The 25,484-nt window shown below is 44.4% G+C and overlaps 1 protein-coding gene across 3 annotated transcripts in view; it reads left to right on the forward strand.

Annotated features, from left to right (window-relative positions):
• The window catches only part of LOC146026024 (musculoskeletal embryonic nuclear protein 1-like), a 48,517-nt gene extending 23,558 nt beyond the window's left edge, over nt 1-24,959 (forward strand). Inside the window, exons 8-11 of one of the 3 annotated variants that reach the window (XM_083156340.1) lie at nt 361-471; nt 21,415-21,426; nt 22,830-22,950; nt 24,827-24,959. In XM_083156340.1, the coding sequence (XP_083012466.1) occupies nt 361-471; nt 21,415-21,426; nt 22,830-22,950; nt 24,827-24,933 (351 nt within the window). In that variant the 3' untranslated portion in view covers nt 24,934-24,959. Of the gene's footprint in view, nt 1-360; nt 472-14,311; nt 14,468-21,414; nt 21,427-22,829; nt 22,951-24,826 lie in introns of those variants that run through there. The other 2 variants (XM_083156339.1, XM_083156338.1) reach the window with 2 other exon arrangements.
• The last annotated feature ends 525 nt before the right edge of the window (nt 24,960-25,484 follow it).

Genomic DNA, 25,484 nt, shown 5'->3' on the forward strand with positions numbered 1-25,484 from the left:
GTTTGACTGCCATTTGCAGCCACCCTAGCCCCCTAATCGAGCCCATCAGATATATCTCATGGTATAATTGTATTACATAAGAGATATCACATGCAATTTGTGGCAAACTTCAATGGAATCACTCCTAGGAAGGTCCGGAGTTCAAAGGAAATCGCATCTGACTACAGGGTCATACATATCGTTGTAGTGTGTGGAACCATTAACTGTTAAGAATATTAGGAGTGGACATCAGATAGGAGACTGCTTTGAGATTATTATTATTATTATTATTATTATGTATTTTATATAGCGGAAGCATTGGCTGTTTTAATTTCAGACTTCTGTAATGTCTGATTTTTAGTGTTAATTTTTTTTTTCTAGATTCTCATATCGGCAGATGATGAAATGGAAGAGACTGACGTTGAGGAGGACTTGCGCAAATTAACAAATTCCAAGGCTCTTAAGAAAAAGAAGCACCGCTTTGGCCTACCTGTATGATGGTCCGCTTCGGATTTTGCACAATGCCTCCCTTGGAACTGAGGTTTCCAAGAGGAGACAAAGTCTGGCTTCTTAGCACAGGAACTCTTCAAGCCACTACCTCTACTGTTCTGTTGGCTTCAGAGATGGGGGTGCAACAAACCTGTGTTTTCAGGAGGCACTCTCCAGGGGAGTGCCAAGGATTGGGCACTAGACTTTCATTGCACTACAAGCTGCTGCTGCCCACTTACACACCCAATGCAGGTCATACAAGGGAAAAGGAGCAACTGCCTGCTATTCTCTAAAGAGCAACTGTTAGTTACATTACGTTTCCTATAAGTCTGAGTAGACTTTTCTTTAAACCCAACTTTATTTTTTATTCACCCGCCTTTAATCTGTTTTTGGCCATTTTAATGTCTGAATCTAGACAAATCTCCTGAACCAGCTATGTATATAACAGTCTGAGGGCTTTTTATTAATATCCTTTTTATAGAAACTATTTATCAAGCTCCAGAGATGCTCATCAGCCATCAAAGAATGTGATACCCAGTTACATCTATCCCAAAGCCGGGGTCCTACAAGATAACTGGACGTCTGTTTGTCCGAGCATTCCAATGTAGACCTTGTGCATTACTATGTTTTAAAGTGGTGCACACTATAAGGGACATTTTCCCAGTTGCTATGGTGAAAACTCCCTTCCCACAATTGTTACAGGAGAAAGTAAACAAGATTAATTTAACCGCTTTATTTTATGAAACTCCCATGGTACTTTCTCCATGGCCCTTGCAGCACAAATGCAACTAATGACTGTTACCTTTGACCTGAAGAATTTCGAGGTTAGGTGTGCATCTTTACTTTGGTAACAGAATGATTAACCACCATAAATTACTGATGTATCTAACAAACTGCGGCTTTATTCGAAGTTAGTGGCTCCATAATACTCATCTTTGACCGTGTTGTTTGGGCTTAAGGCATAAACTATATTATAGAGGCCCTTAGAATCTTCTGGGATTCTCTAAAAAAATAATCTTATTTGCAACCTTCTATTGCTACATTTGTGTTGTGTCCAATGGCTTGAGAAAGCTTGTGGGTGTAATTGCCAGATAAAAATGCAATTTTTGATCGATGGTATGAACACCTGCTTTAAGTCATCGCCCCCCCACCCCAACCCCAAGTCTTGTATGAACTATACTGCCTTAACTCTGTCTTACTGTTAGTCACCTAAGCATTAGACCATTCCTTAACACCTTTGTTCACTTTGGTGGTAGCAAGATATTGCTGTGCAATACGTTGTTCTACCATCTAGCAGCATAGGATTTCAGATTTGGTTGACATTCTGTAATCGATTGTGTTTGCGCCTTTTTTAATTTATATTTTCTTACAATTGAAAAATATATATATATCTGCAAGAGGGTGACAGGTTTTTGTTTTTTTCGGACAAATTTTTTTTTTCTTACCTACATTTTTTTTTTTTTTTTTTTTCATCTCAAAAAATAAAATTGAAAGTGTTACAAGAAATACACTGGAGGTACAATGTAATACTTGTGTTTCTGTTGCTTTCGTGTTTCTGTACAGGAGTATTTGTCTGGACTTGGTACATAATTACCATGGAAAGCGATTCGCAATAGAACTGGTGTGCAGCCTATCGTCCATGATTTCAGGGATCCTTAGCCCCAGCCCTGCCAAAAGGAGCTTGAGATATAAAGCAGAGTGTTGCAGGCTGTTGGCTGAGCATGTGGTTATTTGTGAATGGAATATGTTACATTGCATTAAGTGCTTTTGCCTTAAAGGATCAATTTATCAGTTGAATGCACTTTTTAAAAAGCAAATGAAGTGGGATGAGCAAAGGTTACTGTCTGTTTTCTCTGTTCACCATAAATACAAATTTGCAAATGTTGGTCAACATTTTTTTTTGTCTTTATTTGTATTTGAATCCAATTTATAGAGCAATTGCTGGTTATAATACAGAAGACATTCATCTTACAATAAGCGTGATAACAAGGGTACATATACTCTAAAACATTTTAGTCTTGTTATGTTGTAGACTGTTTTTAGATTACTACATTTCATGGTAAGCGGATTTGGATTTCAGGATTAACCCTTTGAGTGCCAACCTCTCTGAGATGCGCAGGTTCTGGTTGCCCGTAAACGCCGCTCCTCTTGGCAAGTGCCTTTAAATTTTGACAATAGCACTGGTATATAATATGATTAGTAGACCTGCCACCACATTGTGCAGTGTAAGGGACAGAGCAGAGCTGCTGCACATGCCCAGTGTACCAGAATCTTATACCACATTTAATGCCCTCAAACATCCCAATGGGCCAGAAATTAGCTGGCAGGAGGAAGAAACAGGAGCCTTACCATGAAGTGGGAGATTGTGAGCTTAGAAGTGCTGTACTGGCTCTATTATGTTTGTGTATTTATGTATTATGTGTTAAACATTTCCTGACCATTCTCTTATTTAAATGTTTAAAACAGCCTATACTATAGGCCATCTGTACTGTTAAGCCCATGTCGACCTAGACACCTGTCAACCTATCTGCTTGTCCACCTAATGACTGTCGACCTAAGTCGGGTCGACAATACGATCCACAAAATTAACCCTATAATGTCTGTACATGCGTATACATGTGGTAGGGACTATAGATTGGGGCAGGGACTGATGTGCATGTTCAAATAGTCTCTTTAAAGCGCTGCGGAATATGTGTGCGCTACATAAATGGTGATAAATACACAAATATAGCTGCAATATAATGATCTATGGTAAATACAACTTTTCTAATGTGAAATAGAGTAAAAGCCACTAAATCTTTGCGTTTAGCCCCAACATCCTGTAATTTATTGTATTGTTTATAGCAGTGCCCTCCGAGTGTTACACTACGTTAATAATCTGCTCTCTTCAAGGTGTGTGTGCTCCAACCACTACCCTAACCTGCACGTTCTATAGAGGCCCAGCCAAAAGGACGGCTTTGCAGCATGATAAAATACCCTGCCACTTAAGCCAAGCAGACAGTTAACCTTCCATTTGATATATTGCCCAAAAAGATACACAAATTAAGTCAGTTTTGGACTGCCCTCATTCCTCATTATTGAAGCATTATCCCAAATTCTTCACACACACACACCCCCCCCCCCCCCCCCCCAACACCTAATTGAGTTTACCTGCCTCTTGGCCCCTAGTTACCAATTCCATATTCCACATAGCAGACAAGTGTGCAGATATGGCACACCATTGCAGAGCATTGCCTGCTGAAGGCAGTTATGTTACAATACTTCATTGAGTTCACAACATATGGAGCACCATTGAATGCTGATAACCCTAAAGCCCCGTACACACGGGGGAGATATATTGCTCAGCCATATATTGCTAGCAATATATGGCTGAGCAATATATTGCTCAGTTTCTCCTTTTCATCAGCGACCAGAGATGGTCGCTGATGAAAAAGAAACTGCCGGGGGGAGCCCGGCAGTGTTAATCAGCTGGTCGCAGGAGCATGTTCCTGCGACCAGCGATCACCACAGGGGCAAAAATGGGAGAGTGCACCCGGCGATATATCGCCGGTGCAAACTCCAATCGTGGGCAATATGGTCGCATAGCGACCATATTTCCCGCGATATTGTACAAAATCGCCCCCGTGTGTATGCACCTTTATAGACCTTCATTCACTATATTAACCATAAATTGCAATGCAAACAATTTTAAGACTCCATTCTGTGTTCTACAGGACAATGGTTTTCTATTTTATTTAAAAGGGGTTCTCTTACTTCTAAAGATTTTAACTTCTTTATTTGTGTTACAGTGCAAATTATAGCTAAAAAACGTTTGCTATACACCAATCTTTCACCTGAAGTATGCAGTATAAAAGGTGTATATCTGAAGAAAAGCACTGTAGCCAGAGAGACTATGAGGAGACGCAAGTTCCTTCCTGACGTGTCTCCTCGTTGCTTCTGCAGCACTTTATACAACAGAAATGGAATGCTGCCAGCGTCAGACTGGCTCCATTCTCACTCCAGCGGCAGCCAGCTTCGTGGCATCACCTTATATATTACCATTGCAACAGTAGAGCAGCTTTTACAAACAGGCCCTTATTCAGATCTGATCACAGTACAAATTTGTTCTCAAAATGGGCAAAACCATGTGCACTGCGGGGAGGGGGGGGGGGGGGGCAGATGTGACACAAATCTAACTCTTTCATATATATGTGAGTTATTTTGTTTCTGTATAGGGTAAATACTGGCTGCATTATTTTTACACTGCAATTTAGATTTCAGTTTCAACACCCCCCACCCAAATCTAACTCTCTCTGCACATGTTACATCTGCCGCACCTGCAGTGCCCATGGTGTTGTCCATTTTGAGAACATATGTGTACTGCGATCAGAGGCATAGGGAGGGAGGAGCCACTGGAGCTCATGCTCTGGGCGCGGATTGGTCGACTGGCGCCGCCGGAGCGCCCCCCCCCCCCCCCTCCGCAAATGATCCCCGCACAAGGATCATACTATAAAATAAATACTAATACTAAAATAGTACTAACAGGGGCAGTGTGCGCAGCGCCTGCCTCCTGCTCTGCTCACCCGGCGGTCCCTGTCGCCAAGCGCACCGTCCTGGCGGCTGACTCACTCTGTCCTCTCTAAATTGCTGCTGCTCGGTCCAGCTTCCCGGGCAGCGCAGCAGCACTCCAGACTCCTCCCAGAGTCTCCTGTCACTCGCTGGCTGTAGCCTGGAGGAGGAGAAGGTTTTCTGCTGCCGCCCTGTTCTCATTATTCAAGGTGGATTTCTTTTTTTTTTTTTTTTTTTTTAAGCTAATTAATGATGGGGGATTTGTGGGGCCCAGAGGAGGAGGGGAAGTGAATCTCTCTGGCTTCTGCTGCTGCCCTGCTGTGCTGTACAGTATATATAATATATATATATTTCTTCTTCTTACTTAATGGCAGCCGGACAATGGGTTCATCCCTCTCTCCCCTCTTATTCAGACAGGTAGTTTTTCCCTAGGACACTCCCCTTCTCCGAACCTGTACATTAGCCAGCACCTTCCCCCATGCCTTCATGCCTTCAGTCTTTTTCCTGTCTCTTAAGAAGCTAGACAGGGTAGTGTAGGTTTATTGTTTTCTTACTTACTGGTAGGCGTTATGCTGCCAGTCCTGGGCAGCATAGGGATGGTGGTACCGGTTCCCTGGTTCCCTGAATATGTCCTAGCCGGTGGCGTGGACTCCTAGGCACTATGCCCCTTGTGAGTGGCGGGAGCCATTAGCCGGTTCCCGGGGTCAGCATTCCTGGCGGGGGCTCCCTGTGGCAGCGTGTGTCCGCCTGAGGGATCACGCTGTACATCCAGCAGAAGTCTGTGCGATTCAATGACGTCTGTGCGTGGATGACGTGCACTAGGCCGGCGCCTGGCCGGGAGCACTATCCAGCGTGCGTTCCAGCGCGTCCCCTTTGGATGACGCGCAATAGGCCGGCGTATGCGTCTCGCCTGGCCGGAAGTTAGGCCGGCGTGCGTTCCAGCGTCGGCAGATGACGCGCACGTTGCCTGGCGCCGGCCTGGAAATGCAAAGGGGGCGGAAGTAGCCTTTTTAATGCGCCTGGTCGGTGTAATAGGCGCTTCCTAAAGTTGTGCCGAGATCAAGGTTGTGCTGCAGCACCTTGTGTCAAACATGGACGCAGAGGAAGCCTCTCAGAAAGTTTCTGCATTGCTGCCCAGGTAAGTCCTCTTTGAGGACTGGTTATCTTATCTTAGGTTTTATGTAGCTTAGTTAGTGATTATTATCTGTTCAATTTTAGTGTGCCTGTGGTGACTAAGAAGAAGCTTGCTAAGAAGAAGCATATTAATAAAACCTGCATTGGATGTGATAAAGTTTTCACTGGTGAAAAATCCATGTGTAAGGGCTGTTTAAAGGATGCTGCTGCTAGCATTGGTACCGTATCTCAAAGGTAAAAGGTCCAGGTCTCAGACCAGTTTGGACCAGGAATGTGATGTGATACCTGCTGCTGCAGACACTGATGATGATATGGGGTCTGGAGCCTCTGGTGCTGAGTCCGGCGAGCTAGTCGAGGAGGAGCGCTCATTCAATTTGGAGCTTGTGGAAATTGTCCTTAAAGACTTTTATAAGACATTAAACTATAAGTAGCCGGTCAAGACTGAATATGATGCATTATTCGAGGACAGATCCAGAAAGGGAAGGTGTTTTCCCGTTCATAAGGTTGTTAAAGAGATACTCACTAAGGAATGGGCCAATACAGATAAACGTATTGGTTCCGTTAAGAGGGCAGAAAGAATGTACCCTATAGAGGATGTGGAGTTCCTAAAATGGTGCAATATTCCCAAAATAGATGCAGCAGTATCCGAGGTCACCACTAGGACAACAATTCCTCTGGAGGACGGTGCCTCTCTTAAAGATGCTATGGACAAACGCATGGAGAGTGCATTGAAAAGGCTTCATATCTCCAGTTCAACCTCCATTAAATCAGGTGTGGCCATAGCCTCGTCAGCAAGAGCTCTCAGAATCTGGTGTGCATCCTTACAGGAGGATCTGCAGGAGCGTGTCGCCAGAGAACAGATTATTAGTAGTCTGGCCCAGATTCAGCTTGCCATCGACTACATCTGTGAGGCATCGTTAGACATGCTGGATTATTCAGCTAAAGCGTTGACATCTGGAGTAGTGGCGAGGAGGGCCCTGTGGCTTAAGTCCTGGGCTGCAGACTCCCACTCTAAAAAAAACCTGGCTACTCTGCCGTTCGAGGGCGAGTTCCTCTTTGGCAGTAAACTAGACCAGATGATACAGAGGATGTCAGGGGGTAAATCGGTTAGACTTCCCCAGGATAAAAGGGGAAGGGGCTCTAATTATTTCCCCAGGCAAAATTTCAGGCTGGCCAGGTCCTATAGGCCTGGGAGGCCATTTCGGGAGAGATATATCTCGGGGATCTCCAGGGCATTCTTCCGACAGACGGTTAAAAGAGGCGATAAAAAACAGTGACAAACCGTGTCCCGTGGAGAGTATCCAGGTTGCCGGAAGACTGTTTCAGTTTGCCCACGTGTGGGAGCAAACGGTTCAAGACACTTGGGTACTAGAAGTAGTGTCCACGGGGTATCGGTTAGAATTCCTTTCAAAACCCAGACGGGAAAATTTTTTAGTTTCACAACTCCCAGTTTCAGGTGTGGAGCAAGAGGCTTTGGTCTCAAGCATAAAGGATCTGGTGGAGTCGGGAGCGGTAGAGACTGTTCCAGAGACGGAGGAAGGCCTAGGGTTTTACTCTCGCCTATTTGTAGTGACAAAAAGTTCTGGAGGATTCAGAACAATTTTAGATTTAAGGGACTTCAACGCCAGAATCTGGAAACGCAAGTTTCATATGGAGACAACCAGGTCTATACTGATGGGACTAAGGAGAGACGACTACCTTGTCTCATTAGACCTAAAGAACGCTTATTTTCATGTACCTATATGTACACCAGACAGAAATTTTTTCAGGTTCTGCGTCAAAGGAAACCATTTTCAGTTTACCTGCCTTCCCTTTGGCCTTACGTCCTCACCAAGGGTATTTACAAAAGTGCTAGTTGTCATGATGGAATGCCTGAGAAAGAGAAATATAGCAATATGGGCTTACCTGGACGATCTACTCATCTCAGCAAGGTCAAAGGCAGAAGCCGTTCGAGACGCAGAAACAGTCGTCCATTTTCTACAGGATCACGGGTGGTTGATCAACTGGAGCAAGAGTCATCTACGCAAACTATTCAGTACCTGGGCGTCGTCATAAACACAGTAGAATTCGAAGTCACTCTGACCAGTCAGAGATGCAGCAAAATCCAAGATCTTGTGACTGCTATTCAAATGAGTCAGAAGGTTCCGTTAAGGCTGGCAATAAGTCTTCTAGGGATGATGGCGTAGACAGTGGAGGTAGTTCCGTGGGCCAGATGGCATATGAGAACGTTACAGTGGCACCTTCTCCGTTATACCAAAAATTAGGTCTCGTTGGACCGCTACATCATGTTACCCCGTCCAGTGGTCCTATCCCTGCGTTGGTGGCAAAGCAGGTATCTGGCATCCAGAACAATGTCCCTATCAAGTCCGCAGTACGTAGTATTGACAACGGACGCAAGTGCCACCGGGTGGGGAGCACATTGTTTAGGCAAAACTACCCAAGGTATTTGGTCCATTCAAGAGTCAGATCTGTCATCAAATCAGAGAACTCCGAGCAGTGCATATGGCCATAAGAGCTTTCAGCACCGAGATAGCGGGGTCCCATCTGCAAGTCTTTTCAGACAATATAGCCACAGTTGCGTATATCAACAAACAAGGGGGGAAAAGAAGTCGCCCACTGTTGGAAGAAATTCGGTCGGTCATGGTCTGGGCAGAAGAGCATCTCTTGTCCATCTCGGCACTACATGTGCCAGGAGAAGAAAATCAGCTGGCAGACTTCCTGAGCCGAAATCAGGTATTACCAGGGGAATGGGAGCTAAAGGACTCTGTTTTCCAGCAAATAGTTCGCTGATTCGGGCAACCCCAAATAGACCTCATGGCGACTCCAGAAAATTCGAAGGCTCCTCATTTTTTTTCCAGATTCCCGGCGCAAGGGTCAGAAGGTGTGGACGCTCTGTCTCAAAGGTGGGAGTTCACTCTAGTGTACATATGTCCACCTTTCCCACTCCTTCACAAAGTCCTGTGGAAAATCAGGTCAGAGAGAGTTCAGGCGATAGCCATTCTTCCATATTGGCCCAGGAGGTCCTGGTTCCCGATGGTGGAAAGCATGGCGGTGGCAGAGCCATGGTTTCTTCCAGTATCGCACGATCTACTGACGCAGGGACCAGTAGTATGTCAAGACCCACAGAAGTTACGTTTAGCGGCGTGGAGTTTGAAAGGAAGCAGTTAACGGACAAGGGTTTGTCACCAGTTGTAATCGACATACTTCTGCAGGCAAGAAAAAGGGTGTCGTCGAACATATATTACAGAATCTGGAGGATCTTCGCTAGTCCCTCAGTGGGATCTCAATCTAGTATTAAATGGTCTCATGTCAACTCCATTTGAACCATGCGAGAGGTCTAAACTGAAATTTCTCACATGGAAAGTGGTGTTCCTGGTGGCCATCACGTCAGCAAGACGAGTGGGGGAGCTACATGCTTTGTGATGCTTCGAACCCTATCTTAAGTTATTTCCGGACAAAGTAGTCCTGAGGACCAGACCTTCCTTTTTGCCGAAGGTTGTTTCTTCTTTTCATATGAGTCAAGACATTGTTTTACCTTGTTTTTTCCCAAATCCAACCAGTAGAAGAGAAGATCTTCATAAGCTGGACATGGTTAGGACAATAAAAATTTATTTGGATCGAACAGCAAGCTTCAGGAAAACGAAGTCATTGTTTGTGATTCCGCAAGGGGCGAAGAAAGGATTCGCTCCTTCGAAACAAACTATCTCCAGGTGGCTCAAAGAAGTAATTTGTTTCACGTACAGGAAAGTTGGCCGGCAAGTTCCAGAAGGTATGAAGGCACACTCGGCTAGAGCAATGGCAACTTCCTGGGCAAGAGAGGCTAACGTCTCGGTCAAAGACATATGCCAGGCTGCGACATGGTCATCCATACATACCTTTGCAAAACATTATGCATTGGATGTGTCTGAAGAATCTTTTGGGAGCAGAGTTCTACATCAGGCCTTGATCTAAGGTATTGTAGCCCACCCTACTGCTTTGGTATATCCCATTGTCCGGCTGCCATGAAGTAAGAAGAAGAAAGCTACAGATTATACTTACGATAATTCCTTTTCTTCTGAATACTTCATGGCAGCCTATATTATTACCCACCCATGTTTGTGTTTTTCCCTAGGATCGGTGGCGGAGACATGTCAAAAGAAGGGGAAGGTGCTGGCTAATGTACAGGTGGGAGAAGGGGAGTGTCCTAGGGAAAAACTACCTGTCTGAATAAGAGGGGAGAGAGGGATGAACCCATTGTCCGGCTGCCATGAAGTATTCCGAAGAAAAGGAATTATTGTAAGTATAATCCGTAGCTTTATTTACAGCTGTCAGCATCTTATATAGCGCGGCAGATTCTGTCAGTGTCTTATATAGTGCAGCAGATTCCGTCAGTGTCTTATATAGCGCAGCAGATTCCGTCAGTGTCTTATATAGCGCAGCAGATTCCGTCAGTGTCTTGTATAGCGCAGCAGATTACGTTACAGTGTCTTGTATAGCGCAGCAGATTCCGTTACAGTGTCTTATATAGCGCAGCAGATTCCGTTATAGCACCTTATATTGTGCAGCAGATTTCGTTACAGCGTCTTATATACGCAGCAGATTCCGTTACAGTGTCTTATATACGCAGCAGATGCCGTTACAGTGTCTTATATACGCAGCAGATGCCGTTACAGTGTCTTATATAGCGCAGCAGATTCCGTCACAGTGTCTTATATAGCGCAGCAGATTCCACTACAGGTTCTTGTATAGCGCTGCAGATTCAGTTAGCCACGCCCCCAATTCATTACCGGGGGGGGGGGGGGGGCGCGCGCGAAATATGCCCTTGCTCCGGGCACCATGGCACCTAGCTACACCACTGACTGCGATCAGATCTGAATAAGGGCCACAGTGGAACTTTACTGTATTTGAAGCTACAGCTGAACAAAAAAGCTTAACTTTTTTGCCAGTGAATCAATGTGATTGCTGCCCTTTTCCATTAAAAATGATCAATACTCCTGAAGAAGTCTCTTTTGTGTCGAAACAGCTAGGGTTTGGGGTGTGTTGTGTCTTTAGCCATTACCAAAGGCCCGCTGTTGTGCTTACACCCATAAAGGTATTGAGGGGATTTTTTTTATTATTATTATTTCATCTCAAGTGGTGGTAACGAACACATATTTTTCTATTAATAATAATAATAATAACAATTAATAATATTAATATGATTTAAGTAAATGCATTTTATGACAAGTAGACATTTTATTTTATTGAATTTCTAACTTATTTTCCAAGTTCCCTGTGACGGCTCAGGCAGAAAGCATCAATATCATTTAAACATATTGACTATACACCAATTAATGACCAAAATGTATGTATGTATGTATGTGTATATATATATATATATATATATATATATATATATATATATATATATATATATACATACACACACACACACCCCACCCCACCCCCCCCCCCCCACCCCCCTCTAGTTGAGATACATAAATGAGTTTGTAAAAAAGGTTACATCTTACAACTTCTGTCATAGTAATAAAGTTCGTATCGGATGTCTTTTATGTAAATGTCCGTATAATAATCCTTTTCATCCTGTGCGTTAACTTGTCCATGTTATCATGCAAGAAAACAGAATAGAACAAAATAGTGTAGTAACTTCTAGATGAGATTTCACATCGGTATCCCACAGGTAGTATAATTCATTTAAAAAAAGTAGGGTGGTGAAGGTCATCACTTTACAGGTCACCTCTGTGATTGATGTGGAAATGTCTGCTTACATTGCGCTTACTTCTAATATGCATGGTAAATACCAATACACCCTTGATTTGAAAGAAAGGAAATTCTATAATTGCAATACACACTGTACCCCCAGAAATTGATGATATATCCTGCTAGTACGGTACACAGCCTGGCAGCCATTGATGATGATGATTATTACCATTTATGGCTGTGTGTGGTACAAAATTTGTACCACACACAGCCATACATGGTAATCATCATCATCAATGGCTGCCAAGCTGTGTGTGATATAGCCATTGATAATGTGACGTCCAGGCAGTGTCAGTATTTCAAGATGATATAGTGACAGCCTGTGCATTCCCCCCACCCAGACTAGAGTAGATTATAGTTTGACAGGAGCCTATAACCAGGTAAAGAAACTCAGCGCCACAGCGGCAGTATACGGAGACTATTTCAATATCAGTGCGGGAGATGAGAAGAATACGGATTAGCGGTTTTGCAGTGTATTTTGTAAGGTTGCGACTGTATTTTGTATATGTTGTGTTTTTTTTTTTTTTAAGATGCTTCTAACATGATCTTGAGATGTATTTAATATGGGAAACAAAAGCTCGTTCATAGTCATGGATGACACCTAAGAAGAAAAGATACACTTAGGGCCTTATTCTAGTTCACTCTTTCTGACAAAATCCTTCTTAGATGGACAAAACCATGTGCACTGCAGGGGGGCAGATGTAACATGTGCAGATAGAATTAGATTTGGGTGAGTTATTTTGTTTCTGTGCAGGGTAAATACTGACTGCTTTATTTTTACACTGCAATATAGATCTCACTTTGAAGTAAAACTCCACCCAAATCTAATTCTCTCTGCACCCCCTGCAGTGCACATGGTTTTGTCCATCGAAGAACGATTTTGTCAGAAAGAGTGAACTAGAATATGGCCCTTAGCGCTCACCCTTTGTGTTGTTTAGTGGATGTGTATTATAAAGAATGGGAAATGAATCAATGTTGTCTAAAAGTAATTCATTTTATTGAATGAAAACTAAATTGTTGTGCCAATGTCAAGTCCTGAGTATCTCAACAGGAATAAGGCCAGCGAGGTATCACTCTGCCTGGCCTTAGTGCGGGGCTTCAGGGTATCGAAACCTGGAAAAAGGCCTATTGGCTGAAACGCTTAAAAGCAGCAGAGAGAGCTAAAATAAGACGTGACTACTGGCCTTTGGAGTTAGCAGTGACCAGATGATTCACTGCTTGAGTCAGTTCTGTCCATGGAATGTTGGGAACAAAACCATCACTGAACTGGGTCCAATAAGTACTGTGAGGTTTGGATTATTAGGTCAACCACTATTGTTAGACAATAAAAAGTTTGACACGTGCAAAAAGGTTGATATGCACTAGGCCGCCATTATCAAAAGGTTGACAGGAAAAAAGGTTGACACAAGTTTTTCACTTGATGTTTCTAACTGGATCACTGGCAAGTGCTCTCTTGCTTTTGGAATGGATGCAGTGTCAATCTACAGTAGGTTGGGTTAAGAACTGCGTAGAGACGCCCTTTGGGGGGTGTGCGCAGAGAAGGCCGACTGTCGGGACTGCCCCAGATTCTTTGCACTGGTGTCATGTATCAGAATAAAACATAGCATCGGGAGGACATCGGACAACCGCTTTAGTATGAGCTCTGCAGAGTCAAATGCAATCCAGTTGTTGACACAAGGGGGTACTGTAGCTGGGTGGTAATAAGGTGTTTACACATGGGGGCAAAATTTAGCAAGGGCATGTTGATGTCATTACGAGCTATGTTGTACGTACACACGCCCCAAAAAAGGCTCTGCCACACGTGTATCAACAATGACTTCTCCAGCACACTCTCGGTAATAAAAGGAAAGTGATTGCTAACGTACTCTTGAATTCTGAGGGGTAAATGTACTAAGATGCGAGTTCTATTGAGGATTGGATGTTGCTATGGGCAACAAATCAGAATGTGCTCATTTATTTTTCACCCTCTACAATATAAAATTAACTTATTGGTTGCCCCTGGCAACATCCCATCTGAAATAGAACCCCTATCTTAGGAAACAAACTCCGGAGAGTTCTAGATTGCATTGTTTGTACATACTGATATTATATGACAGCCAAACAACACTTGCAACTGCCCAATGTCAAAACAAAAATCTAATTAAAGAGGCTACCCTCATTTGTTTTAAAAGAGTTTACATAAAATCTGAAAGATTATCAACAATGTTACTTACAGCTGCACATAGAGAAGGGAGATGTTTTACAGATCCGTTAACGGTGCCTTAGGGAGCCCATCTTCTATGTTATAATGGAAGTGATGTTGTGTTCTGTTATAAATATGGCAACTGCTGTAACATGTTCCAGTGTAAAGAACAGTTGCTTAGATTCTTTGCACTGGAGTCATGTATCAGAATAAAACATAGCATCGAGTCACTGTGTTAGGCAGTGTCTGTGTAATCTGGTGAGACACCCACTCCCCACGTCACCCCCTTCTTACATATATAGATGCAGCTGTTAAGCATTGGGCTCAGAACTCTCTCCCAGGATTTGTGCTGATGCTTTTTATCAACTGAGAAGATTAGAGATGTCCCAACCTGCGGTAAGCACCGTATTGCTAACAGCATTGTGGGTTACATTTTTCATAGTAAAATAGATTGGAAATTCACTAGGACTCTGCTTTTGGGAAGCTCGTATAACTTCTGGGATTCTAGAGTGTTGGGCAAGTTACCAGCAGTCAGTTGTCAGCAGTCATATTTATATCTTACATTTATTTTTAAAGTTTGTTCCTGTTTTACATAATACTTTAAAGTGTAAATTGTACTATAAATTCTTCTTGTGGGTTGCTGGCCCTATTTTACCACTGTCCCACTTGCCTCCCACAAATACTGTTTGAGATGCCCTTATAGACTGTTTTGTTTGTCATATTTTTAAGTGCTGGTGAATAAGGGATTTTTGTAACTCGGGGAGGCAATGGAGTTATCTACCGCCGAGCTCCTGCTCCCAAGGCACCTCTCCTCCCCTGTGAGTTTGAATCCGTTAATTGAAAGCTGTCAACATAATTTCTGTGGCTGACTCCCCCTTCTAACATCATTTTTGCAATTGTCACACCTTGTAATAGAACCCATTACCTGTCTTACTGGAGATAGACACCTTACTGATTGAGCTATTTGGGGGGCACCAATATTTGTCTTGCCTCCAGGCAACTGGGACAAACTTACGCCACTGTGTATGCATATTTATATGTATGTGTGTATTCTCTCTCTCGCTCTCTCTCTCTCGATAGATAGATAGATCTAGATAGATAGATAGATAGATAGATAGATAGATCTAGATAGATAGATAGATAGATAGATAGATAGATCTAGATAGATAGATCTAGATATATATCTGTATGTATATCTATTTATAGTCATTCCTTTATTCACCAAGAAATGAATTTGGGGGTTATTCAGACCTGATTGCACAGCTGCTAAAGTGTGGAGCCCTGCAGTCAGCCAATCCCACCCTGTGCAAGTCTGCAAATTGATATGCACAATTGATATGCACTTGTAAAAAGTACCAGGAGCGGCGATCAGTTGAAAATCCTTTCGCAACCACTACGCACAGTGTGTGCAGTCTGTGCGTAGCCCAGGACTTACTTGAGGCCTGTGATAGTTGCAGATGGATTGGTTCTGGAGCTGACGTCACACACCATCTGCTCAAACGCCTGGGAAAGCCTGTGGTTTCCCTGACCCTCCCAGAAAATGGTCAGTTACCACCCACAAACGCCGGTTTCCTGTCAATCAACTCGTGTGCAGCCAGCGATAAAAAAAAATAGCACGATGGCCTTGCGCATGTGTATTAGGATCCGTATGCATGCGCAGTCTATCGATAATTGTCCGGCCTGTAATTCGATCTGGTCTAAATAATCCTCTATGGGCAGGATGTATTAAAATACATTACCGCCCCTCGCATTGATGTTGATTGCATATGTACTAATACATGCGATCAACAACGCAATTCGGTGACTGAGGTCTCCGTCACCTCCCTGGGCTCTCCTCACTCCCCCCACGCCGGAAATTCTAAGCAGGCTGTCCCCGGCGCCTCCTTCTCCCCCTGCACTTGGCAGGACCTCCGGCTGCATTGCTAGGGGGAGGAGGAGTTTGCCTTTTATTCTAAAACCTAAGCATTGCGGTTGAAACACTTTAAACAACTTCCGTGCACTTGTTTTCATGACGCTAATTCTGTATATCTTTGGGGATACCATCATTTCAGCTATGGTACATTGAGTCCTTTCTATACCAGGCTTGCCTACCCTCCCAGAATCGGGTCCCCCTCCTGACCCCCCAGGAAGGTGGGCAATCCTCCAGCATTGGCCAGGCAGCCCCCGCACCCCTCTTCCATGCTGCACAAAATTACCGGTTTTCGCGGGTCCGTGGAGAGGGGCGGGTCTAAAATGACGCGAATCGCGTCATTTCGTATAATTTTAGCCCCTCCCCCAATTCGGCCCTCCCCATGCTACTCTGACAAAAGTCAGCAAGTATGTTTTATACTCATATGAAACAGACCTTCCCAAGGTGACCCTGTGACTCAGTGTTCTAAATTAGAAACTCTTGTCTTTGTCACTCTTATTTCTCAGTGATGTGACATCTAAATGTCTTGATCTTTATCCAAATACCAACGTTGCTGGGAGTATAGTGAGTAGCTTCTTACCAGCTCTGGTGGGTTAAAATTATGACCTCACCCCCTCCCCATCTAAATTACTGTAGCATGCCATAATGCCTAAGTAAAGGGTGAGTGGTTTCTGTTATCCTAACACATGAAGTTTTCTCTGCCTGTGTTTATAATACAGTCACTCATGTCGGATGATCTCATTATGTAATTCGAAATTGTATTTTGATTCCACCACCTTGAACGTACAATACAATTTTAATATTTGGTTCTATTGGAAGATTACACTGGTGGGATTTGTTGCTCAGCACTTTACAGCTTGCTGATATAAATTTTTTAGTGTTTTAAAATATTACTTATGTACAACACATGGGGGGGATCTACCACCAAATTTGTGAACAGATTAAGTTAAGCTGTGTACACACGGGGGTGATAGGGGCTATAATCGCTGGGAATATGGTCGCAGGCGACCATATTGCCAGTGATGGAAGTGTGCCCCCGCGATAAATCGCCAGGTGCGCGCTCCCGTTTTCAGCCCCATTGTAATCTCTGGTCGCAGGATCTTGCTCCTGCGACCAGCTAATTACCTCTGCGGCACCGCCGGCAGAGGATCCCTTTCATCAGTGACCATCTCTGGTCGCTGATGAAAAGGAGACACTGGGCAATATATTGCTCAGCAATGTATTGCTAGCAATGTATTGCTAGCAATATATCTCCCGATTTTCAACTCGCAGCTCACCGACAAGACTTTAAAATTGCCAAGGCATACCATGAGTTTCACATGTGGGAAAAACACACACAGAGTTGCCCCCACAATGATTAAACAAAGTGGCCCCCACAGTGATTAAACAAACATGGTGGCACCCACAGCAGTAGAATCACATTGGTCCCATCAATAGTACATTGGCCCCCACAGTATAGAAACACATTGGCCCCTACAAAAGGACAAACACATTTACACCCCTCCCCCCCAGTAATTCAACTCCAATAATTCCACACAAATCACCTGCCTACCTAAAATGCAGCAGCACGATGCAGCAACATCTGCATGCGATAGCGGAGATCAATTGCATGAGATTAACAGCAGGTTCATGCAATGCCCAGTCCCATGCACATCGCACTGGAGCCTGCGAGTCGTACCAGCTGCACAAGTCATCTGTTGGATTGCTTTTGAGCAGGGCAGGGATTGCTTCCGATGTATCGCATGCAAAAAGACTACATGAGTCATGTCACAAAAAGGTACCAGGCGGTTGAAGGGGGCGGGGAAAAGTCACACAAGTGTGTGGCCGGCCTTACTTATATAATGCCAACATATTCTGCTGTGCTTTACAATTTTAAATACAATAGTAATAATACAAAACTTGGGGATGAAAGTCAAAGAGGTAAGAATTTACAATCTGTAGGGAAACGGGCATTGATACACAAATACAAGTGCTACCTATTGTAGATTGGTCCAGCCAGATTGCAGAGGTTCTCTGCCAATTCACACAACCTATTCAATCACTCAGGAATGTAGTTCTATGGTGTGGATGAGACCTAGATCTTGTGCAGATCAGAGACATTGAGCAGGATATGGTCACTAGGTTGACCCTATTTATGTCATCAAGCATTGGCTCGACAACTGAAGGTCGGCAGGGCTTAGGTCGACACCTGAAATAGGTTGACATTTGGTAAAGTCGACGGGGTTAGAAGATTGATACAAGCCTTCGGTCAACAATGGCAAGTCGACAGTCAAAAGCTGGACATGAGTTTTTGAGATGTTTCTTTTGAGCCGACATGTGCCGACAGATGGTATTGCATGCCTTACCATCCACGAAGATGTGGTGGGAGAGAAAAATAGTGTGCCGAGCGCAGCGACGCACCGTGCCCGAAGCATGGCAAGCTCAGCAATCCATGCGTGGAGACGCAGTACACTTTGACGGTGTCCATGTTGACTATTTTGACAGTTGGGGCCAAATTTTTTTATAAATCATGTCGACCTTTTGACTGTCAACTTTGCTATTGTCGACCTAATGCTTGTGTCACCCTTCCAACCCTGTCGACCTATGCCCTGTCAACCTTCAGTAGTTGACCCAATGCATGTCGACCTGAATAGGGTCAGTCCCATACCTATTGAGCTAGGGGATATTTTGAAATGCAGTAATTGTAGAGATGTTTGTTGGTGTAAGCAGGAGAGAGGAAGAGAGACCAGCATACACTGCTGCTTCCCTTAGCTCTGACGCATCCCAGGCCACCCTAGCACGCCCTTCAGCCCACCTATCCTGTACACAGTAGCCAATAGCTGGCTCTGTGTACAGTCAATTGAATCAGTGGGGGAATTTGTCATCTCTGCCATGGCCCCACCGGCGCTGCGGCTGACTCGCCTCCAGTGCTCAGTCAGTGGGCAGCGGCATTGGAAACCGATTGAATGTAGGGAGCAAAGGACAGTTGTAAGACAAGGATAACATCTAGGCAGTAAGTATTTTAAACCTACCTCTAACCCTAACCATTCCTAACTGAAATATCTTTAGGTGTGCATCCACAGTGCAATTCTTCTCTCTTTTGAACCTATACTCTAACCCAAATATCTACCTTGGGCATCTGAGTATCAGGAGCCTGACTATATTCCATTAGTAGTAATACAATGGTTATTAAGGTTTCTCCCATTCCTTGTCTTTAAAAAAAAAAAATCTGTGTTGCAGCATGGCACCATGGATTTAATTGAAATGTATACTCACAAGGCATCCATTATGGTCTTATGTAGTAACACATCATAATGTTGGGCTTATTCACCTTTTTATAACCAGTGTGTGTGATATTATTGATGGTTTAAAGAATACAAATTCTTTCCTCCAGTGCTGGGATCTGTCCACTCCAAGTGTAATGCCATAACATTGTACTAAGCGTAGATCAGATTTGGACAGTCAAGAAGGCCTACCAGTTTAATCAATCTGGTGGTAACGTGGGGTAGCCTATGTGCCATTATCAAGTTTTCAGCCAATTATGAACAAGTGTGTGTATGGGGGGCAGGGCCGGATTAAGCCTTCGGGGGGCCCAGGACACTTTAGACAAGGGGGACCCCTCTCACTTGTCATTACTGGCCGCAAACTGCACGGGAGAATATTACACTGTCAAAACACAGAGTAAAGGCAGTATAAACTTGGTCAATGGGTAACTGCAGGGGGGTTGGATTCACAGGCTCAGTGCTGTCTCTGATTTAAAACCCTCCCATGGGGCGAGATGTACTAAAGGGAAAATGCGGTAAAACCCCCGTTTTACCGCATTTTCCTATGTACTAAAACCCGTTCGCAGCGATATCGCAGGGCAGGGTATCGCCACCTTTGGGTGGCGATACCCTATAGAAGTCTATGGGCTTCTTTTCACCGCCCGCCACATCGCCGACCCCCCCCCTTTCCCCCCTCCCTTGGGCTTACCTTCTTGCAGGTCCTCCTGGACCCCGGAAGGTAAGCCCTTCCTCCCCCTATCAACGCAGCCGGACGTCCTTCCGGCTGCAGGGGGGAGGAGAAGGCGCTGGGGACAGCCTGCTTAGCTGTCCCCGGCGCGTAGGCATCAGAAGCCGGCTGGGAGGTGACAGAGACCCCTCGCAGACCAGAGTACAGGTATCGCGGGGGGGCTCAGTTACCGCACCGCGATGCCATATGTTAGTACATATGCGCTGGCATCGCGGCGGTGGGGGGGGAGGCGCGAAGGGCCACTGCTGTCCTCCATGGGCCTGAAAAGCATGTGAGGTACTTGCTTAGTTTCACGGCGGCCGATATATCGGATGCCATATTGGCCGATCCGATGCAATCCGATGTGATTTTTTTTACCTGTTCTTAACCCCACTATCCACTACGCATGGAGTTGATTTTATATCATGTGGCGAGCGCAGTAATCCGCGTCCCCTCGCAGAGCTTGCCACGCTTTGGGCTATATAAAATCAACTCCATTCGTAGTGGATAGTGGGGTTATAAACAGATAAAAAATCGCATCGGATCGGCCAATATCGCATCCGATATATCGGCCGTCGTGAAACTAAACAAGTACCGCATGTGATGAGCTCCACCAAGCAGAGCTCAGCAGAACCCTCTCAGCCTCTGACCTCTTGTGCAAAGTCTCATGTGATTTTGTCTATTATCGCGGGCAATATGGTCGCTCAGCGACCATACTGCCCGCGATGGGAGTGTGCACTGGCGATATATCGCCGGGTGCGCGCTCCCGTTTTTCCCCCGTAGTGATCGCTGGTCGCAGGAACATGCTCCTGCGACCAGCGATTAGAACGGGGCTGAAAACGGGAGCGTGCACCCGGCGATTTATTGCTGGGGCTCACTCCCATCACTGGAACTTGGGTCACCAGCTAGGGTTACCAATTCATCCATTTAATTCGGGACACATATTAATTGCACAGGTTCTGTGGCTGATTAAAACCAGGTGAAATGGAGTCTTGAAGTCAGCCACAGAACCTGTGTAATTAATATGTGTCCCGAATTAAAGGGATGAGTTGGTAACCCTATCACCAGCGATATCAGCCCCTATCGCAGCCGTGTGTACACGGCTTACGCATAGTTAACAGGTCAGAGCAGCAGATAAAGATGAAGAAATGGCAATAAAAATGACGTAGTAAGAGTTCGCCAACATAATCTCATGAGAAAATTTATTTATATCTTGAAGAGTCTGTCATCATAATTTAGACTTTGAATTGGCAAGATTTTTAAAAGGATGAATATAGTTAACAAGGCCACATTCAACTGGATGAGAAGAGAGAGAAAAACGAAGGCTGATTGAACAAAGAGGTGACATAAACCACTGAAGGGTTCTGAGATGCTGTCACTTTAAGTAGCATGGTTGCTAAGGTGATCTGATGAGTGAAGGAATAGCCAACAAGGGACAGGGGAGGAGTTGTAAGACTATGAGTAGGCAGGAAGTCAGGTGATTTGCCTCTGTTGGGAAGTTTTTCAACTGAAGATAGTAGGAAAATGCTAGTGCTCTAAAGAATCTTTATTCCTCTGTGTATTTCTTCTATAATATTTTCTTCCCCCACCTTGTATCTTCTTTCTGTTCTCCCTCTCAACTAAAGTTTTTAAGGAATAAGGTAGAATGCACAGTTATGCCCCTTTCAGACCGCACAAAAAAAACAGTATTTTGCCGATTTTTAACGATTTTAAAACGGTAATTTGTGCGGTCTGAAAGGTGCAGAGTGATTTTACCGTTTCCAAAAAAACGTTTTTTGGAAACTGTAAAAAAAAGCAGGGTACTACCCGTTTCAGACCCGTTTTTTTTTTTTGCGGTCTGAAACTGTATTTAGGACCCCACACTGGTCGGGAGGACCGAGCTGCCAAGGTACCAGGGGAGGGGGGTCCCCTGGCAGCTCGGTCCTGTCCAGGGGTGGGGGTGCGGGTGCAGGTGGCAGGGGGTCCCCGCTGCCACACAGCGCAGGGTCCCTTTGGGGAATGCGAAATGAGCTGCGGGGTCCATGCGGCGGATCGGAACTAGCGCCGCAGGGACCCCACCGTTCATTTCACATTCCCCAAAGGGACCCTGCGCTGTGTGGCAGCGTTTTACAAGTAAACTCCCCCCCCCCCCCCAATGTGTTTAAGAAATGCGTTGCGGATCCCGGCTCCTGCTGCTTATAGAAAAAAGTGACTTTCAGAAAATGGCTGCCCCATAGGAAAACCTGTTTAAAAAAACTGTCTTTTGTTTGGGGGCAGCCATTTTCCGAAAGTCACTTTTTTTATAAGCAGCAGGAGCCGGGATCCGCAAAGCAGGAGGTACCGGCTGCACGGGGGGGGGGGGGGGGGGTTTCTTAAACACATTGGGGTGTGTGTGTGTTCCCAAGAAACAACAGCCCTGCTCAAAAGCCCCTAGAATTGTTGGCCCCAGACAGCCGCCTAGTAAGCCCATACATTGAGATGGCTCTGTGTCCACCTGATGGCAAAGCAATACCTTGTAAATGCATAATCTCCACACCTCAATGCTCATTTGAATATTCCTTATCATAATATGTTATATAAAAATATATCTATATTTTTTTTTTTACTGTTTCTTGCATGAAACTTTTTGTTCATTTTTTTCCCTATAGAAAATCTGGTATATTGGTTCTGTGAGACTAGATGTAAAGTGGCTGTCCTATTTGACATTAATTCTGTGCACTTTTGTGTGATTAATCCAATTTTCTATTTATACTTCTACTGTGTTTTTATACTGTAAGAGGGCTGTAACAAGAATTCAGGGGCTAAGAATGCTGTTCGAGAGCCGTATTACGGTGTTAGGAATTACATTTAGAGATTTGGTATTTTCAGATGAATATTTGTTGATTCACACTTATTTTCTAGGATGAACCCATTAAAAAAAAGAGACCAGCGATGAAGGAAGAAGATCTCAAAGGGGCAAAAAATATGCTCGGCAAACAAACTCCGATCAAATCCAAGACATACAAGGTTATGAAAGAGTGTGGTGAGTACAGGCAAACAAACCTTTTGCATTAGAATGCCAGGACTTCCTCCAAAACCATATTAAGAGCTTTTTGTGCTTTGCCAATATTACATATTACAACTATTTTCCGATGTGGTTAATTTCCCGGCTGTCAGGATGCAGCCAGAAGGTCAATGCCAAAATCCCAACATCAATGGACATGCCAACTGCCTGGGCGGATTAGGGTTAGGCCATGATAAGATGGTGGACAGTAGGGTGGGTAGGAACATTTCTTTGACGATCAAATTCTAATGTGAAAAAATGCCTCTTTGGGCTAATAAAACTTGTAAAAGATTTCAGCTTGATCAGTAATTATTTTCTGTTGGAAGCAGAAGCCTAAATTTTGTTATAAAATACCACACAAAAATTACCATTGCTGGGACGCTGACAAAATTTAGGCTGGGCTAAAGACGTGTTAGGACCTGCCCTTGTGACTACCATCAGTTACTCACCCACCAGCCAATTGGTCCTAGGCTGTAGAGAGGCTGAAATGCTGCCGGAACACGCTGTTCGGACCGGCACTTGTGTTTGCCACTGGTGACTGCTAGCATAAATCAGCCTCTTTGCCATCCTCTGTTGCGGAACCGTGCTTTGCCAAGCATTCAGATGTTCTTAGGGGGCAGAGAGGTTGTGTACTGCTCAATAATGCTTACTGCGTACTTGCAATTATTTTAAGTAACATGGCTCTGTCCACATTTTCAGTACACCAGATGTTTGATTTCAGAAATTTTACCATAGAAATACAGTTTTAACATATTTTTGTAGACATTGGGGGCGGGATGTATTAAAATACATTGCCGGCCCTCGCCGTCGCAGCGATGCTAGCGCATATGTACTAACATATGCAACTAGCATCGCAATGCGGCGACGGAGGCCCCCGCGATACCTTTGATGTGGTGTGCGGGGGTTTTCCGTCACATTCCTGGCCCAGCGGCTGTCCCCTGCGCCGCCTCCTCCCCCTGCAGTCAGAAGGACATCCGGCTGTGACCTGTTGCTAGGGGAGGAGGAGTTTCACAGATGATGGGGAGGGGGGTCGGCGTCTGTGGTGGGCAGCGATAGAAGCCCATAGGCTTCATAAAATCCCAGCGAAGATGTGGCGGCCAGGTCTTATTACATTTGAAAATGTAAAAAAAAAACCTTAGTACATCCCGCCCTGGGGGCTGAGTGGGATTGTAAAGACACACATGGATTTTACCACACCCACACAGCATTGGTCATGGCTCTTCTCCTCCTAACTTAAGTATAGGCCTTTGAACATTTTCAGCGCCAGGCCCATGTTGCCCTTATTCCAGCTCTGTCCTAACCCTGTTCCCCATAGCTTTTAAATATTTGAGAGCATAAACTTTTTTGATTTCATATAATTAGGTTCAACACACTGGCGTATCTATAATGGGTGCAGGTTGTAAGATGCACATGGGCCTCTGGGTTCACGTGAGACCACACATCGTACACCCTGCACCTATATAATTATGTATACTGCTCCATTGGCCCAGCACCAGCTGAAGAGCTGCATAAATCAATGAAAAAGTGGTGTGGTGGACATTTTCCCAGTGATTTGTGCATGCACAGTAAATGTCCCGGAAACACGGTGCATGCGCCATGTTCCTGGAGTCCTTTGTATTAACTACCAGAAAGGACGGGGCCAGCATGGAGCCTACACAAGGGACCACTCCTCTCTTATACCATTATTCAATCCACATTCTGGCCTGAGACCATAGTGGTGAAAGTTGACTAACTTCTAGCATACAGTAGCATAAATTGTTTGGCCAGTTGATGTTGGGTGGAAATTGCCTTCAGGGAGTTACATTTTCTTGTGGATAGCTTCTACAGATATTCATTTCTCCTCATTCATTTCTAGAACAAGCTGGATGTGCAGCTCCATCTGTGTTCAGCCAGAACAGGACGGGAGTAGAGACGGCCTTTGACAAGCCAAAGGAAGGACCGGCAAAGAGTGTATTTGGATGAATTGCAATAAAGATAAATAACGTTAACATTTATGATTGTAAATGCACCGCATGAAAGTCTTACATTCTGCTGGCTATTGTCAACCACTTTAGTTGTTTGTGTTGCAGTAGTTTATATATGATAAAAGGCAGTGGCATAATTAGATATTTGTAGGCCCCATATCAAACGTTTATAAGGAGAAAAGTTAATATGTTTATTATTTACCACCCAATGGTGAAAAATGTAAGATAGCACATGCTACGTTGACAGGGAAGGTGGGCCGCTTTCAGCTGTGGGCCCCTTTCAGCTGTGGGCCCCATAGCAGCTACACTCACTGCACCTATGGTAATTAAGCCTTTGATTAAAAGTGTACCTTTATATATATCATTGTTTTTGCTACCTTGCAAACAAGTCATGGTTGGACTATGACTATTTGCTGTAGTAATAAATTGATTTGTGTTTTAGACAAACTTGTCCATAAGAAATGGCGTGTGCGATTAGTCTGTGCTATCCAGGTCACATTTCTTCACACCTGTTAACATTAACTTAAAAATTACCAGCAATATTTAACC

The sequence above is a fragment of the Crinia signifera genome, chromosome 8 (assembly GCF_055691185.1).
Source record: "Crinia signifera chromosome 8, ASM5569118v1, whole genome shotgun sequence".
Classification (NCBI taxonomy): domain Eukaryota; kingdom Metazoa; phylum Chordata; class Amphibia; order Anura; family Myobatrachidae; genus Crinia; species Crinia signifera.